This window comes from Scardinius erythrophthalmus, assembly GCF_964197995.2.
Source record: "Scardinius erythrophthalmus genome assembly, chromosome: 5".
Taxonomy (NCBI): Eukaryota; Metazoa; Chordata; class Actinopteri; order Cypriniformes; family Leuciscidae; genus Scardinius; species Scardinius erythrophthalmus.
The window spans coordinates 31,465,962-31,482,252 of record NC_138225.1 but is presented as its reverse complement, the minus strand read 5'-3'; the positions used below and the strand labels follow the sequence as shown (position 1 = coordinate 31,482,252).

At 36.9% G+C, this 16,291-nt stretch overlaps 1 protein-coding gene across 5 annotated transcripts in view; it reads left to right on the top strand.

Moving 5' to 3' along the window:
* Positions 1 to 15,901, top strand: part of ssbp2a (single stranded DNA binding protein 2a) — a 34,385-nt gene extending 18,484 nt beyond the window's left edge. Inside the window, exons 5-17 of one of the 5 annotated variants that reach the window (XR_014030262.1) lie at positions 9,782 to 9,853; positions 11,954 to 12,013; positions 12,106 to 12,166; positions 12,348 to 12,415; positions 12,511 to 12,578; positions 12,705 to 12,753; positions 12,838 to 12,873; positions 12,973 to 13,038; positions 13,939 to 14,009; positions 14,086 to 14,164; positions 14,281 to 14,309; positions 14,430 to 14,528; positions 14,607 to 15,901. Coding sequence is in view for 4 of the 5 variants with exons in the window: in XM_081366952.1 (XP_081223078.1) it covers positions 9,782 to 9,853; positions 11,954 to 12,013; positions 12,106 to 12,166; positions 12,348 to 12,415; positions 12,511 to 12,578; positions 12,705 to 12,753; positions 12,838 to 12,873; positions 12,984 to 13,038; positions 13,939 to 14,009; positions 14,086 to 14,164; positions 14,281 to 14,309; positions 14,430 to 14,528; positions 14,607 to 14,636 (777 nt within the window). In the remaining variant the exon portion in view is untranslated. The remainder of the gene's footprint in view (positions 1 to 9,781; positions 9,854 to 11,953; positions 12,014 to 12,105; positions 12,167 to 12,347; positions 12,416 to 12,510; positions 12,579 to 12,704; positions 12,754 to 12,837; positions 12,874 to 12,972; positions 13,039 to 13,938; positions 14,010 to 14,085; positions 14,165 to 14,280; positions 14,310 to 14,429; positions 14,529 to 14,606) is intronic. The other 4 variants (XM_081366952.1, XM_081366953.1, XM_081366954.1 and 1 more) reach the window with 4 other exon arrangements.
* Positions 15,902 to 16,291: the final 390 nt, after the last annotated feature.

Here is a 16,291-nt window from a genome sequence, read left to right as displayed (position 1 = left end):
CTGTCAAAATGTAACTTTTTGTGAAATGTGCTAATACACACTGTGACTGTGGAGGGCAGTACAGTAAACCTAGTAACGTATATATTAGATATATATTAGATAGATGGGTAGATGGATGAATGGATGAGAGAGAAATAAATTCAATTTTATTTCTTTATTTAATATGAACACTTTATTTAATTCTTTTTTTATTATTATACTTGCATCATTTACATTTATTAATATATTTGAAATAAAATTAATGATTTTTTTAGCAAAATTGTGGTCTCTATATTTATGTGCTTTTTAGCAATACAACAGTAATGATTTTACATAACACAAATTGTCATATTCTCACTTAATATACAAGTCCAAAATGTAAAGTAACTAAATCCTGATGAACGATCCAGTGACTCAACCCGCATTGATTTCCATTGTTTAACAGCCATTTTTAGCATAGAAATATTACTGCTGTGCTTTAAGTGCTTTTCAGATTATTCTCTCCTGCCTAAACGAGGACATTCCATTTCCCTGGCAATCATAAACGCACTCTATTTTTACCCACTCTCCCACATTGTTTAAAAAAAAAAAAAGAAGAAGGCAGACAATGACTGGTACTCTGTTGCCTTTCTGTCTTTTACACAAATTGAATGAAGCCTGAAACTCTGGAGATCTGTTGGATTTTGTCAGTGTTATTTTGACCGAATAGGGCTACACTTTGCATGTGTACACTTTTCCCTCAGTTGCTCAGAGTGGGTCACCTGTCGTAGTGGAATAGTTAACATATTAAATAAATAAATAAATCCAATTAAAATAGTCATACAGATAGTTTTCGAATAGATGAGATGACACACAATTGTATCATTGCATTACATATCGTTAAATATAACATGAAGCTGAATATTCAGTCTGGTGACTGATCATTGATATTCATTGTTGCCAGTGCTAAAAATCAGCATCCTTTTTTAGACTTTAAATGATCTCAATGTCGAGTAAATCAAATCATAATACATTTATACAACCGTTAGTGATGAGAGGTCAGACTGTTTAGGCCAGAGGTCTTCAATCCTGCTCCTGGAGGGCCACTGTCCTGCATAGTTTAGTTCCAACCTGCTTCAGCACCTTTGAACATTCAAGCGATTCCGAAGAGCTTGATGAGCTGATTCAGGTGTGTTTGATTAGGGTTGGAACTAAACTTTGCAGGACAGTGGCCCTCCAGGAGCAGGATTGAACCTGTGGTTTAGGCTAAGTACACAAAGTGAAGTAAACTACTAAACCATGTTTTAATACTTACAACATATTCTGGTTAATCACTTAGGCTATGCAACAGTTGTGTTCATTCATGCCATTCATCTCATAACCTGAATAGCAGATCACAAGTAACAGATCTGCTACGCTGCTGCTGCATTAATAGACATGCATAAATCCCATAGCGGATCTAGGCAGGTGGAGCTGGGGGAGGTGGAGGGTTCTAGAAGAACTCTACAGTAGGGCTCTGCGATTTGGGAAAAATATTTACTTGCAATTTTCTTGCAATCTAAGAGATACTGCGATGTTAAGTCAAGCTTCATCTCAATATTCTCAATAGTGTGCAGCACACACTCTAAATTAAAGGAGTACAACATGCCTTTAACTGTAGACTATTCCACTACTACATTGTAGTCTAGCAGATGCAGTGTGCCTTTCAATTAGTTCATTTTGTCAGCTGTGTTTTTTTTTTTTTCTTAATCCTGTCAAATGTACTTTTTAGTTTTTATCAGATTTAGTCAACCGTGTCCTGTTTTTGTTTAGTCAAGTTTTAGCCTGAGCACTCTAATCTACTTTTTGTCAATGCTGCATAATGGTTAAATTGATCATTCTTTTGCTAAAAATGATAATCATAATGATTGTTGTCATTTGAGAAATGTATTTTCATTACTTCATTAGGACAGACTCGCTGCATATTTTTTGAAATTCATCCAGATCGCAGCCTATTGCGATTAGCTAATCGTAAAGTTTCAAATTGCGATTGCGATTCGATTTCGATTAATCGTTCAGCCCTACTCTTTAGCATGCTGCAGGACTAGCTTACAGCAAACGATGAACTACTAGACCATTTAAATGTTGAGCAAGCAATCTCATTGGCTGCATGATCAGCAGAGGCCAATCAGCTTGCGCCATGCGGTAATGATATGATTGCTTGCAGATTGCATGCCCTATCAGCCTGCGTTCAGTTTCATGACTGAACTAGATATTTTACTGTCAACCTGGAAACACAACCTGGAAAATACATGGTGGCATGAGGAACAACTCATTTTGATTGGGATTGAATATACTAAAACATAAATTTAAAATGATGCTATAGGGTGTTTTTATTTACTTTCTCCCCTTTATTTAGCAAAGCTGTTGTATAGAAATGCAATATTATACACTACTAAAATCACATTGTGATGTTCCTGACAGTCAGGGAGTGCTCTATTAAATACTGAATATATAAAGAAATGTATATACTGAAAATTTTACTTATACTTATATAAGCCGTTTGATTAATCAGCACCATTTAATAAATCAGCAAATCCTGAGCAAATTCTGTGTCAAGTTCTGATAAGCTTTTAACATATTGTCTTTACATTTACATCCTTCATATTCCCTAGTGGTTTTCTCCTGCCTGGCTTAGGGCTAGTCTCATCTGCACTTTCATTTTCTTTGTGTTCGCACAGAGTAGAACACAAACAGCAGCAAATTAAACATGAGAGGAAAAGGGGAAGCACGACAGCATGAAATAGCTTATAATATTATGCAGCCTATTCAAGCATGTTAATGAAGATTTTCACCCCTGAATGGAGAGGGATATTTCACACAGTGTATCCACATTCAAGCTTGGATTATTGCTGCTACACTGAATAGTATAGCCTACATGTGCTTTTTATCTTTGTTTATCTTAAACGTTTATCGCTTGCCAAATAAAATTGGGGTGCTCTAGATTTAGATTTTCACTTTAAAATGTGCAGTTCAATCAATGACTTTCTTAATTCATTGTTCTAATAAGATCTGACAAGCATGGCTTAGTGGTCTATTTTTCCTTCCATGTTTTTGAAGCTTTTTAACACATTTTAGCTTGACAGAAATGAGAATTATCACTTCTTATGGATGATGATGATGATGATGATAAGGTTATATTTAGAATAATATTGTACTCAATAAAAGAATCTAAAAACAAAATATTTATTTAAACAATATTATTCAAGATTACATAATATATCATACCATTATCAAGATATGCTGAGAAATAATAAACGTTCCTAGTCTAAAAAAAGCATGCCGAGTGCCCTGCTAACGGGACATTGACAATTGACAGGCTATTTTCTCAACAAAAAAAAAAAAAAACGTTTACATGTTCTCCATATGTCTCACTGTGTTGTCTGGGCCAGTGTGAAAGGTGATTGGCATGATGGGGTGAATCCTTTTATCATTATTGTGTATTTAATCTCAGTATGTTCTGATGCATAATATGAGCCAGAGTACTTTTACACACAACTGAATTGGTATGCACACACTATCTTCAGACGTTCCTGTAATGTCTGGTTGGCCGTGTTCCAGAGGTAGAGAAGTGGACTCTGGGTGGAGTGAGTTAGCAGCTGGGCTGGGTGTTCATTGCGGGTTAATTGAAAACACTGTTGTCCTGAAGTAACCCCCTTACACACACAGAAGTAAACACACCGGTCGGTTAAAGTCTGCCATCTGTAAAGCAGAGAATGTTTCCAGCAGAGAGAGAGACAGCAGGAAAGGAGATGTGGTGAGGATGACCTCATCACTGCATTAGATTAGACTGCAGATATTATGGGAAAGGTTGTCTGGTGGGTATAGGACTGCATCATTACCCAGGAGGCTTCTGGCTCCATCCTTTATACACACGTTTTCTAAGTAACCATTCTAATGTTGTTCCTTAAGCGGTCGTTTATAAAAATGCAAAACGCAGGGCAGTGGAATGTGAAAACCGTGTTTTTAAAGTCATCGTGATACGGAAGTTGGGATCATCTTTTCCTCCCTATTGTGACGTATATCTGAGTGAAACGGCTTCTTGAACAGGAAAAAATATTGAGTGTGGCTTGATTCTGTTTTGGTTCATTGTGGTTTGCTATTGCTCTGATCTCACGTGGGTAACAGGTTGTCCTGTCCTTGCGCCGTAAACGTGTCATCAGAGAAGAGATGTTGTTGCAAGAGGGAGGAGGACTTTGATTAAAGATTATGAGGGCACAGTTGATTTCATGGTGACGTTAAATGCTGAACTTCTTTTACTTGAGCTCCACATTTTTACAACTCGTATCATGTGCTAGATGTAAGACGCTAGGTCGTAAGACACAAGGTTTCCAGATACTTTGTTTTTGCTCCAGCATTTAAAATAGTTCCTAACAAAGCCACAGCAGAATCAAATGTTGAGCCTCCAAGGAAGTAGTTGCATTCCTGAATGAATGAGTGTTGATGAACGAATTGGTTGAGTGAAAGATCCGATGGCTCACTCATAAAGACAAACGGTGGCTGCGTCATAAATTACATGCTCTCTTGAGTAGGTCCTTATTTTGAATAAGTAATTACTTTAGGTGAAAATCAATTTGTGAAAGTCTATGTTGTGTTTCAATATGCTTGAAGACAAACCATGTGCAAACTGACAAGTCAACACCATTGCTGAGTATGTTTTCCTTAAAACTGCAGTGAACCAAAGACACTCTCAAAAATGTGGTTTGAAATCTCTGGTGTTTCTTGGGCTTTAGCATATTATTAACTGCAAGCAGGGGAGTCTCGTTTTCCTGGTATATTTTTCTGTTGATATAAAAAATCAGAGGTGGACAAAGTATACAACTTCCTTACTTGAGTGAAAGTACAAATACTACTGGTCAAATATTACTCCGTTACAAGTAAAAGATGTAAAGACCGATTTTTACTTAAAGGTCCCGTATTATGCCCCTTTTCACAAGATGTAAAATAAGTCTCTGATGTCCCCAGAGTGTGTATGTGAAGTTTCAGCTCAAAATACCCAACAGATAATTTTTTACAGCATGTTTAAATTGTCATTTTTGGGGGCTCAGAAAAACGCGCTGTTTTAGTGTGTGCCCTTTAAATGCAAATGAGCTGCTGCTGGACGACCCAGGGGGCGGGGCTTCATGAGCTCGCGCACAGTCTCTCAGGACAAATTCATCTCACGGAATGATGATAATATCAGAAACTCTCAGTAACGGTGTTCATTTCGAGTCGGACAATAATGCCTAGAGAGTCAGAGTGCTGTATAGAGATGAAACAGGTATAGTTTAGTAGTTTAATTACGGTTATTATAACGTATTTGTCATCTGCTTGTATGTATCCATTATTTATTAATAGCCTACAAGTCTGCTGTCTGAATGATGATCAGACATATACTGACGAGTTTAATAAAGTTTATTGTAACGTTACATCACACAAAAGATGAAGCGTCAGTTTTACTTCAGAAAATCACCGTAAGAGCTGAGTAAACACAGTAAGTTATTAGAAGTGCGCAAGTACGAAATTCGGTAGAGTTGAGGGAGCATTCCTGTGGGCGGAGGTTAGTCAAAAAACGGTTTTAATGACGTCATTAAAGAAGGAAGTAGAGGGATGTAGTCCAAACCGGCCGTTCGATGTCATCAATTTCTGTTAAATAAAATATCTCGCTTGGCATTGAACTTTGAGCTTTATAATTTTACAGATATTATTTATACTCTAACAACAACATTACACACTAACTAAAGTTTGAAACATGGGATCACGAAGAACGGGACCTATAAGTAAAAGTACAGAAGTACTTGTTTTTAAAAGTACTTCAGTATCAAAAGTAAAAAGTAAATGTCAATGCATTGTTGTATTATTTGTCGTATGTAATACTTACAGTACCTTATGCCTCTGAATCTATGCCTGCTTACCTACCCTAATTTTAATATCAAGTTTATTTCTAGAACACAGTTCCAGTAGTGGGATTGAATGTGAGATTGAATAAGTGCACTCAATAACCTCCACAATGGTTTTGGACACCCAAATGACTGATCCCTCAAATAGTGCCCTATTTAAAGTTGTTTGGCTTTTAGTATGAATATGTTAGCCTTACTGTCATTTAAAAGCTAGTGTGCTTCAAAACGATGACAAAATTCGCATTTAGAAGTCCAAACCCAATGTTGAAAATGAAAATCAGATTGATGTCAGAATCCAACGCCAGATTGACATTATGTAAATGTACTTTGTTACTGTTAGCAATATAGCAGGTGAATTATGTATATGATGTTTATTACGATATTATGATGAACTATATTCCTTTCTCCACCGACGTTCTATGATGTTCAAAGCGTTTCTAAGGATGCTGGTTTTTAGAAGGCAGACTGAGATGGTGAACGGAAACATGGTTTGTGTAATATTAGCAACACATTATTAGCTGTTTGATAACATAGTCAAGCTAAAGGCTAATCATATTAATTGCCATTATGTGTGACGTTGTAAAGAGCGATACCATTGTGCAGCGTTTACTACAGTAGCTTGAGTAAAGTTAAGCGAGCGCATCTCTGAGCTGGTAACCAATCAGCGTCAGTTGCGTTGCTTCACTGCCATTCACAAATCCTCTTTTGTGTCCTCATGGGATAGTAAAGTGTCCATCGTATGCACACTTCAGAATCTTCCCAGAAGTAGTAGGTCGTCCGGGTACACTGTTCTATGAGTACTGTGAATTCAGACACAATTCTTTTGTCACATACTTTTTTTCACCTAATATATAGTAGGGAAGTATGCGATTTTGAATGCGGCACCTATTTAGTTAGGCCACTGAATGAATGAGGGTTCTTGATTGAATCGGTTGAATAAATGACTCAATGAGTTGCTTATAAGGACAGTCACTTGTTGCAAACTATAATGGTGCAACAATGTAAACGGAGTCACTGAAAAAACTGCACAAACCGCAAAAGTCCCGAATTCTATTAAGGACATGATGGAAATTATACATTTTATTTTCTACTATAAATCCACATCCAATTTTGGGTTTCAACAGGAAGTGTCGGCATTACAGGGGATGAATGGATGAAGGGGGCGAGAGAGAGATTAATAGAGGACTAGAGACTTTCTTCCTGTCGGTATTATTGAGATATATCCTGTTATTATATTGGTCTGTCTGTATTCTCAGCTGGCTTACTCTTCCCATCCTATACACATGGCTCAGGTCCAACTGTCACTATAATGTATCTCTGTTGTCTCTCAGTCAGTGGAGCTTATGTAACAAGTCACATGCTTAAAATAACAGATGTGAGAATGAGAGCAAAAGAGGACAGACAACATAGCGAATAGGCATTGTTATTTGATTAAATTTAATTTCCTTATTTAAAAATTTAGCTTTATTTAGGATGAGTTTCAGTTTGTGAATTGATGTTTTTGTATTTTGATATATTTCAATATCAGTCTCTCTCAAGTTAAAGGGATGGTTTAACTCCAAATTTTTGCTTGTTAAAAAATAAATACGACCTCACGTTATGTCAATCACGCTTGCTCACTGCCTCTGAAACTTTTGTCTGTCATAAAAAAATTTGGATCAGGTTCAATTTTCTGCAAGCATTTTGAATGGTGTTTTGACAATTCAGAGCCACCGAATCATGAATACGAAAAAACGCATGCGAAAATTTCGGACCTTAATGGAAAAGCTAGTGAAATTTCGGATGCGAATTTCAGACTCAGTGTGCAAGGGCCTTTATTTACACTTGTGAGTTTTGCAAAGGACTTTAACGGGCTTTTCCCAAATCACGGAAGTGACCTCGACGTCCAGGTTTGTTTGGCTTGATGTCATGGTGCAAAGGACCCTTGGTTGAAATTACTCCAAACCATCCCTTTAACTTCGGATTGTTTGGTTAGTTAGTTACATGTACGGCACTCTTTGGTTTGTTTCATTGTTGAATTCCAGTTTTGCTTTACCCCTTTCATCCTCTGTGTAACAGGTCTTATAACCTGGATCAAATGTTTTTTGTTTCTCTAATTTGAGCTGAGTAGATTTATTTCTCTCTCTGAGTGTGAGGACTAGGGATCTTGTCCTGATGCAGCTGATGAGAAAGTCTAGACAAGGGGACTTGCCATTCTACCCACGTTTCTCTAATGAGTAGAGAAATGAGTCTCTCTACCCAGCCAGCCACTGAAGGAATCTCTCACACACACACACACACACACACACACACACACACACACACACACACACACACACACACACACACACACACACGCATGCAGCCTCCTTATTGCAGACAGAAGGAGCAAATCTAATAAATATGGAAATGTACTGCAGGCTTAAACCTTAAGAATCTGGAACATGTCGGCCATGTGTATAGTACAACTGTTTCCTTCACCAAGTAAGAAGTGAGAAAATAAACAAAGAAATTTCATTGCACTTGTATACTAATTGTCACGGTTTAGTCCAGAGGATGATGATGGCATCATCAGATACAAAAAGATCTTAAATAACAAAAAGGGTTTATTTAAAGGGGTGGTTGATTATGATTTCACTTTTTTAACTTTAGTTAGTGTGTAATGTTGCTGTTTGAGCATAAACAACATCTGCAAAGTTACAACGCTCAAAGTTCAAAGCAAAGGGAGATATATTTCTTTTAAAGAAATTGCTTTTTAAGGACTACAACAAACGGCTGGTAGGGACTACACAACATTCCTCTGTTGTAAACATTCCTATTATTTTGTATTAAGGCATAAAGCATAAAGGCATTTTTTTTAATACTACCATCATATAAAGATACTTTTCAGTGAATAATATATATATATATATATTTATATAAAATCTGCAGATTCATAATTTTCCCCCAAAAAAACAAATGTATTTAGATTTTTGGGATGAAATACAGTAAGACCCAGACACACTCCTGGCCATTTTCATCCTACTGTAATTACTGCTGGGCAGCTCATGGCACTTAGGTTGGTATGTTGAGGTAACTGCCATCCTTGTATTTAGTGGCAAACAGGGAAAAGCAGTTGTTTCTGTTGAGTAGAAAGTCTAAACTGCCAGTGAAACTGTAGTACACCAACACTAGTGCTTTTAATTATTCAGTGGACAAAATGTGTTTGCCAGGAGGTGCAACTTCTCAGTGTCTATGTCTTCCCACTGTTTCATATTTCCTCCCATTGTTCAACTCTTAGGTTTGTGTGCGTGAGTGTGTCAGTGCTGGAGCACGTGATATCAGATGTGAGGTTTTAAAACTACAGGCTAATAGGGATAGTTCACCCAAAAATAATTTAAAGATATCTATCATGATTTGCTTATGACAAACAATGTTTTGATGAATGTTGGTAATTGTATGTGCAAAAAAAAAAAAAAAAAAAAAATATATATATATATATATATATATATATATATATATTTATATATATATATATATATATATATATATATATATATATATATATATATATATATATATATATATATATATATATATATATATACACACAATTGAAGTCAATGGGAAAACGTTTAGTTACCAACATTCTTCAAAATATTTTTTTTTGTTGTGACTTTTGTTTCTGATTTTGAAGTGTACAGTAACTTGTCTTATAAGAAAAGAGCTGTAATTATTGTACAGCACCAATGCTGAAAATATTTTTTTGCTGCTTGTTTATTGCACTGGCTCTTCAAAGAATCCATACATTTTCAGGTTATTTAAAGAGTATGTTATTCTCAAAATGATACGTTACATGTGAAATCCTACTCCTCTTCCTCAATCTTCCTGTGTCCTTTATGTGTGGGTATTTCAGTTGTGTGTGTGTTTGTGTGTGCGTCCTGTAGAGTGCAACACAGAGTCCGGTGATTGGAAGTCCTCCTGGGGACGGTATGCCTTTGCCCCCGGGATTTTTCCAGGTACACACATACTGTATATATTAAAAGTTTTGCACTGAGACACTTCTGATTTGCATCTTTTTGTGCTTACCTTCATTATTTTGAAATATCTTATTGATAAAGGCCATTGGAAGACAGTCTGAAACAGGATTATACCACAACAAATGAGCAGCATGTAAAAAAAAAAAAAAAAAAAAATGAATTCAGATAATGGAGGTGTTGGAATACTGTATAAAAAGAAATTCAGTTCTTCCTCTGTGATTGACAGTTGAGCCGGGGAGACAGTGCTGAGTCAGGAGAGATTATAGTGAATGGGCCATTAAATATTTATTCAGGCCAAGAAAACTATATGTGGATGTCTATAACAGCAGATTATGCAAACATTTCCACACTTTGATTTTTAATTGGAAAGAGAAAATGTGTCTTTTCAATTATTTGTTTAATTATCTGTTATAATGTGGTATTTTTGAAGGAGGATTTCGAGTGCATCAACACTGGGCTGTGTGTACGTCAGTTAAAATGCACCAGAACGTACATCGATTAACTGTCGGCAGGCAGTCTGAGAGCTGCTGTCCTGCCTGATGTGTATTGACAATCGCTCAGATTCCAGAAGAATCCAGCTCTAACAATCCTTTTTTTCAGTTCTCCTCTCAAACTCACTCAGTTTGGTCTGGTTTTATCTTAACCAACCCTCTGAGATATCTGCTTTGGACATCACAAATATAGCACTGTTTACTACACATCTGTTGAAACAGTACTTTTTCATTTTGAAGTCAATGTGAAATGCTGTTTGCAAGCCAATTGACATCCATTGTTTGATGTATTTACAAGTAAAACAGGATATGTGTTCATTGGGATTTGGTGATAAAAAGTAGGTGTTATTTTCCAGAATGGAGCCAAACCTGAATGTGAGTTGGGTAAAATAAGGCCTTAACAGAATAATGAGCATCAATGAGTCATTCATAATAAGACCAAGAATATGCGTTTAAAAAGCGAATAGGCTCGTTTTTGACTTGGAAAGAGATGCTGTACAATCACTCAATTGACTTCTAATTGCATTACTGTTTACATGCTTTTGCTGTTTTGCATTGAGGGATCAATTGAAGCCACATGTGTTTATCCCACACAGATTTAACATCAGCATTGAAGTTAAAGGGTTAGTTCACCCAAAAATGAAAATTATGTCATTAATGACTCACCCTCATGTCGTTCCAAGCCCGTAAGACCTCCGTTCATCTTCGGAACACAGTTTAAGATATTTTAGATTTAGTCCGAGAGCTTTCTGTTCCTCCATTGAAAGTCAATGGACGGCATACTGTCCATGTCCAGAAAGGCAATAAACACATCATCAAAGTAGTCCATGTGACATCAGTGGCTCAATCTCAAGTTTATCAAGCGGCGAGAATACTTTTTGTGCACAAAAAGTAAACAATAATAACGACTTTATTCCACTATTCATTTCCTTCTCTCTGGGCCTCGAGTGAGTTCACGAAGTGTTTTTGCACAGTGCGTCTGTGTTGTACGTCACACGTAGGCTCACTATTGGCCGACGCTGGTCATATGTGATGCGTGTGACGTACAACACAGACGCGCTACGCAAAAACACTACGTGAACTCACTTGAGGCCCAGAGAGAAGGAAATGTGTGGAATAAAGTCGTTATTTTTGTTTACTTTTTGCACACAAAAAGTATTCTCGTCGCTTGATAAACTTGAGATTGAGCCACTGATGTCACATGGACTACTTTGATGATGTCTGTATTGCCTTTCTGGACATGGACAGTATGCCGTCCATTGACTTTCAATGGAGGAACAGAAAGCTCTCGGACTAAATCTAAAATATCTTAAACTGTGTTCCGAAGATGAACGGAGGTCTTGCGGGCTTGGAACGACATGAGGGTGAGTAATTAATGACATAATTTTCATTTTTGGGTGAACTAACCCTTTAAACATCTGTAAGACTAAATAACAGATTTAAAATAGAAATGCAGTGTTGCCATCTGGTGGTGTGATTTATAGTGCCCGTTGCTCTGGTTTGCCTGCAGGGTGAACCATGAAGGATTTGTGTTCAGGTTCTTGAAAATTGAATTGATCAATTGTTCTCTCTCCTTGTGTTTCCTCAGCAGTTTCTGTCTCCTCGATACCCAGGTGGGCCCAGAGGCTCTCTCAGAATACCCAATCAGGTATTTTCACTCATATATTCTGCTTTCGGGAACTAGGTTTTCATTCCTCGCACTATAATGCCTGAAACTTCAATCTGAATGGTTTTGTACAGGCTTTGGGGCCTGGGAACCAGCCTCTCCTTCCCAGTGGGATGGATCCTACCAGACAGCCAGGTATTTAAAATACAACTCTTATGATCAAGTCAACACTTCTACTTCTGCCCTTTGTGTGTTTTTTATTAAATATTTTGGCTAATTTAAATGTGTATGCAGCTATCAAATGTTATTATTTAAATCCATGGTTTAAATAATTGCGTATATGAAGCAACCTCTGCTTAATTTGCCCATTTTCAAGGCCATCCCAACATGAGTGGGCCTATGCAGCGGATGACCCCTCGAGGAATGGTTCCTATTGGACCACAGGTGAGTTATCCATGGAAAATTAGGTAAAGGTGTGTAAGCATGTTCACAAACTTGAGTGTATTGTGATGTATTATTGGGTATAATTGATGTTCCAGAACTATGGTGGTGGGATGAGACCTCCCCTAAATGCCATATTGGGACCCGGAATGCCTGGGATTAACATGTAATTGTATTCAGATCACAGTTCATTATCATCCCATAAATACTTCAGCAATCATTAAGTCAGAATCTCTATTGATGTACTGTATAAATTGTATAAAACTATACATTTGTATGCCGTTGTGTAAAGGGGTCCTGCAGGAGGAAGACCATGGCCCAATCCTCCAAATAACAATTCGGTTAGTTCTCAACATGGCATGTTAATTGATCAGAAGTCTTGCATCCTAAATATAAATACCAGTACACGTTCTTTCTCCCTGCAGATCCCTTATTCATCTGGGTCTCCGGGCAGTTATTCGGTAGGTAATGTAATGCTGTCTAAGGTTTCTCTGGTGCAGTACCTTGTCTTAGATACACTTTGGGTAACACATTCTGGTCATGTGAATAAGCAGAATCAGTGTGTTTGCAGGGTCCCCCAGCAGGAGGCGGACCTCCCGGGACACCCATCATGCCCAGTCCTGCAGGTAATTTTTTTAATCTTAGGACTAAGTGTATGTTTACACGACAACGATGTATTTAAAACAGAAAAGTTTTTCCTTTCCTATCCGTGAAAAAGATTAAAAACGCCGTATTATTCTTCCAGGCCAGTAGTTGGCGTTGTCACTTTTGTAAAGAAACACTAAACTCCATATAGACTGAACACATAATATTCACACGCATGACATCACAGTTTTCACAAATTCCCATTTTTGTATTTTACATGGAGACAATAACTTGCACTTTGAATCCTGTTGTCGTGTGAATGAACTGCAAAAACACATAAAGTTTTCCATTTTTAGTTGAAAACGGTGTCGTGTTCCATCCAGTTGGAGGATATCAAGCATGTTTGATATTTTGAGTTGATTTTAGGACATATTGTTTTCATTCGTCATGCGTCTCCTAGTAATAAGCCACATTTCTGTGGGAGTTTATTTTTGAATGACTTGAAAGTTTGGTGGTGTGCGATCCTCATTCATTTAGTGTATGATGCCCAGTTTTTCTCTGTAACTATTTACAAAGTCAGCAAGTGTTTTTTGTACACAGTGATTTAAAATCTGTTCAGTCTTGTATCCTAAACAATACAATACTGAACAGATTTTAAGATATGACTGTTTAGATTTGAAAAGTCTTTAGCAACATTTGCTAACAGCATTGCCATCAGCAGAGAGGGTTAATCTTGTGAGTTGCTGCTATGAAGTTATGCAGCGTTTCACATCAGTCAACATGGTTCTATTTCAGTTAGCATTAGCATAGAAGATAGAAGCAGCCTATGTAGATGTTAGACAGCAGGAAACACACTACATCGTTTACCCCTACCAAGTCGGTTCTTTTATCTTTAGCTAATAATGAAAAAACTAATGTGTGATGTACAATATTGATTTTAGAGTCAAACAATTCGAGTGACAACATGTACACCATGATCAGCTCAGTCCCTCCAAATGGAAACAGACCAAATGTGAGTATTTAAAAAAAAAAAAAAAGAAGAACATAAGAAGTATATTTTGTTTTCCTTATGGCATTTTTCCTTTCAGTTTCCTTTAGGTTCAGGTGCCGATGGCCCAATAGGCAGCATGGCAGGCATGGAGCCTCATCATATAAATGGTTCATTAGGTGTGACAGATTTAACTGACACAACACAATGCCAAACATAAACATTTTCCATCCATTTGCACATTCTCGCCTTTCATTCAATACTTTAGTCTTTTCCTTTTCCCCCCATTCAACAGGATCTGGTGACATTGAAAGCCTCCCAAAGGTATGGGACATTTCTGTTCTGTTTTGAAAGATATTTAAACTCTGACGTACATTTCTCTGAAATTCAGTGTGGTTGCTGTCCTCAAACTTCTTTTTTTTTTTTTTTTTTCACATTCATCAGAGCTCACCAGGAAACCTCAGCATGAATAATCAGCCTGGCACACCAAGAGATGATGGAGAAATGAGTGGCAACTTCCTCAACCCATTTCAAAGTGAAAGTGTATGTATGCAGAAAGATGTTTCCATAGGATCATTAAAGTATTTTTATCATTTTAAATACCTTCTTGTCTTCTTGCAGTATTCTCCAAACATGACAATGAGTGTGTGAGAGGACAGCACAGGAGTGAAATTACAAGTTTTTACCACGTTAATTGACTAAACATAATCTTCTCTCCACCGGATCTTTGGTTTTCTACTCATTTTGTCTTTGGTGAACTATCGTGAATTACAGTGAAGTCATCCTACTCCAAATCTAAACAAACTCAAGCAAGCCATGAAAGGAAGCAGAAGACATCTAGAACAAGCTTTTTTCAACATTTTTTTTGTCATTACATGTCTGTGTCTTGTTTGGATTCACACAGGGCTGGACTGTACATGTTTACTTTTTTATATACATTTTTGTTTTCTGTTCTATGCAGTATAGCTGATACCAAGGAAGCCCTCAGTATCCCATTCAACAGTTCCCCAATGATAACTTCCACTTTTAGATAAGCATCATGTACAGTTACACACTGTTATGTTTGAACAGCAAATGTTTTTTTGTTTTTTTAGTTGAGCAACTGAGTATGTGGTGGTTTTCCTCGAGATTTGTCAAGGCTTTCATTCAATATATGTTGTTTTCACAAGTTTAAACAAGGTTTTTAGCTTCAATGCAATGAATTTGACCAGACAACCTTTACTGGCAAAATCACCTTGTAACAAACACACTGTTTAGGCAAACCACAGTTTCGCTTAATTTCCGTTAGGTTGTGGGAAAAGACTAATGTATATCCTGAACTTAGATTTTTAGGGCTCACCTCAGTTCTTTTCATGTTGGATTTGTTCTTGTAAATACAGCTATCTGTGAAGAATTTGGATATGCTGATATAAAAATCATTTTCACCATTTGTTGTGTTTGTGTATGTGACCTTTCTGAGAAAAAAAAAAACTGCACAGGGCACCATGAATATTTATATTGGTCCCACCCTGCTAGTTTATACTGGTGTTGATCTAAAACTTCAATATTTCTCACTGATTAACTGGTCAATTGATGTGCTCTTGATGGATAAAAAAAAGTGAGCAGGATTGGTTAAAGAGCTTGGAGACAACCCTACAACCAGTTCAAAGCACAACATATGTTGGTGACCAATTGGTAATTTTAGCAGGGCAAAAATATGCTCTGCCTTTATTTACATAATTTGCATTCTGAAAACAGATTGATCGTAAAGGTAATATTTATTTATTGGCCAGCAAGTATTCAGTGAAGTGATTGATGTCCATGTGTTATGTTTGAACTAATATTCCAACTGAGAGACAGCCTTGATGAACGTGATATAAGGGGTGAACTGTTTAATTTTGGGTAACTATTAAACATGCTGGAGACGTTAGAAATGCTTTTTTGTGTAGTTAATTGTACTTATTTTACGGAATGAAGTTTATTACGTGGCTTAGCTACATCAATTGTGCTACTCAGAGATTGACGTCTTGCTCGTCAAAAATTTCACATTCACCTGTCGCATATTCATTGACTTTTGAATATCAAGTTCCGCCTTCCCCCTTAGCAGACTGACTTGCTTGAAAAGAAATAGAAATCTTTTGTAACATTGTAAATGTCTTTACCGTCACTTTTGGTCAATTTATTGCATCCTTGCTGAATAAAGTAGGCCTATTCAAACCTAACAGTATAGTAGGCCTATATATTGTAACATCTACCTACTCATCAAAGACAAAAAGAACACACCAGGCAACTTCATAAAAAAAAGGCAGCCAGCTGGTCCATTTAGC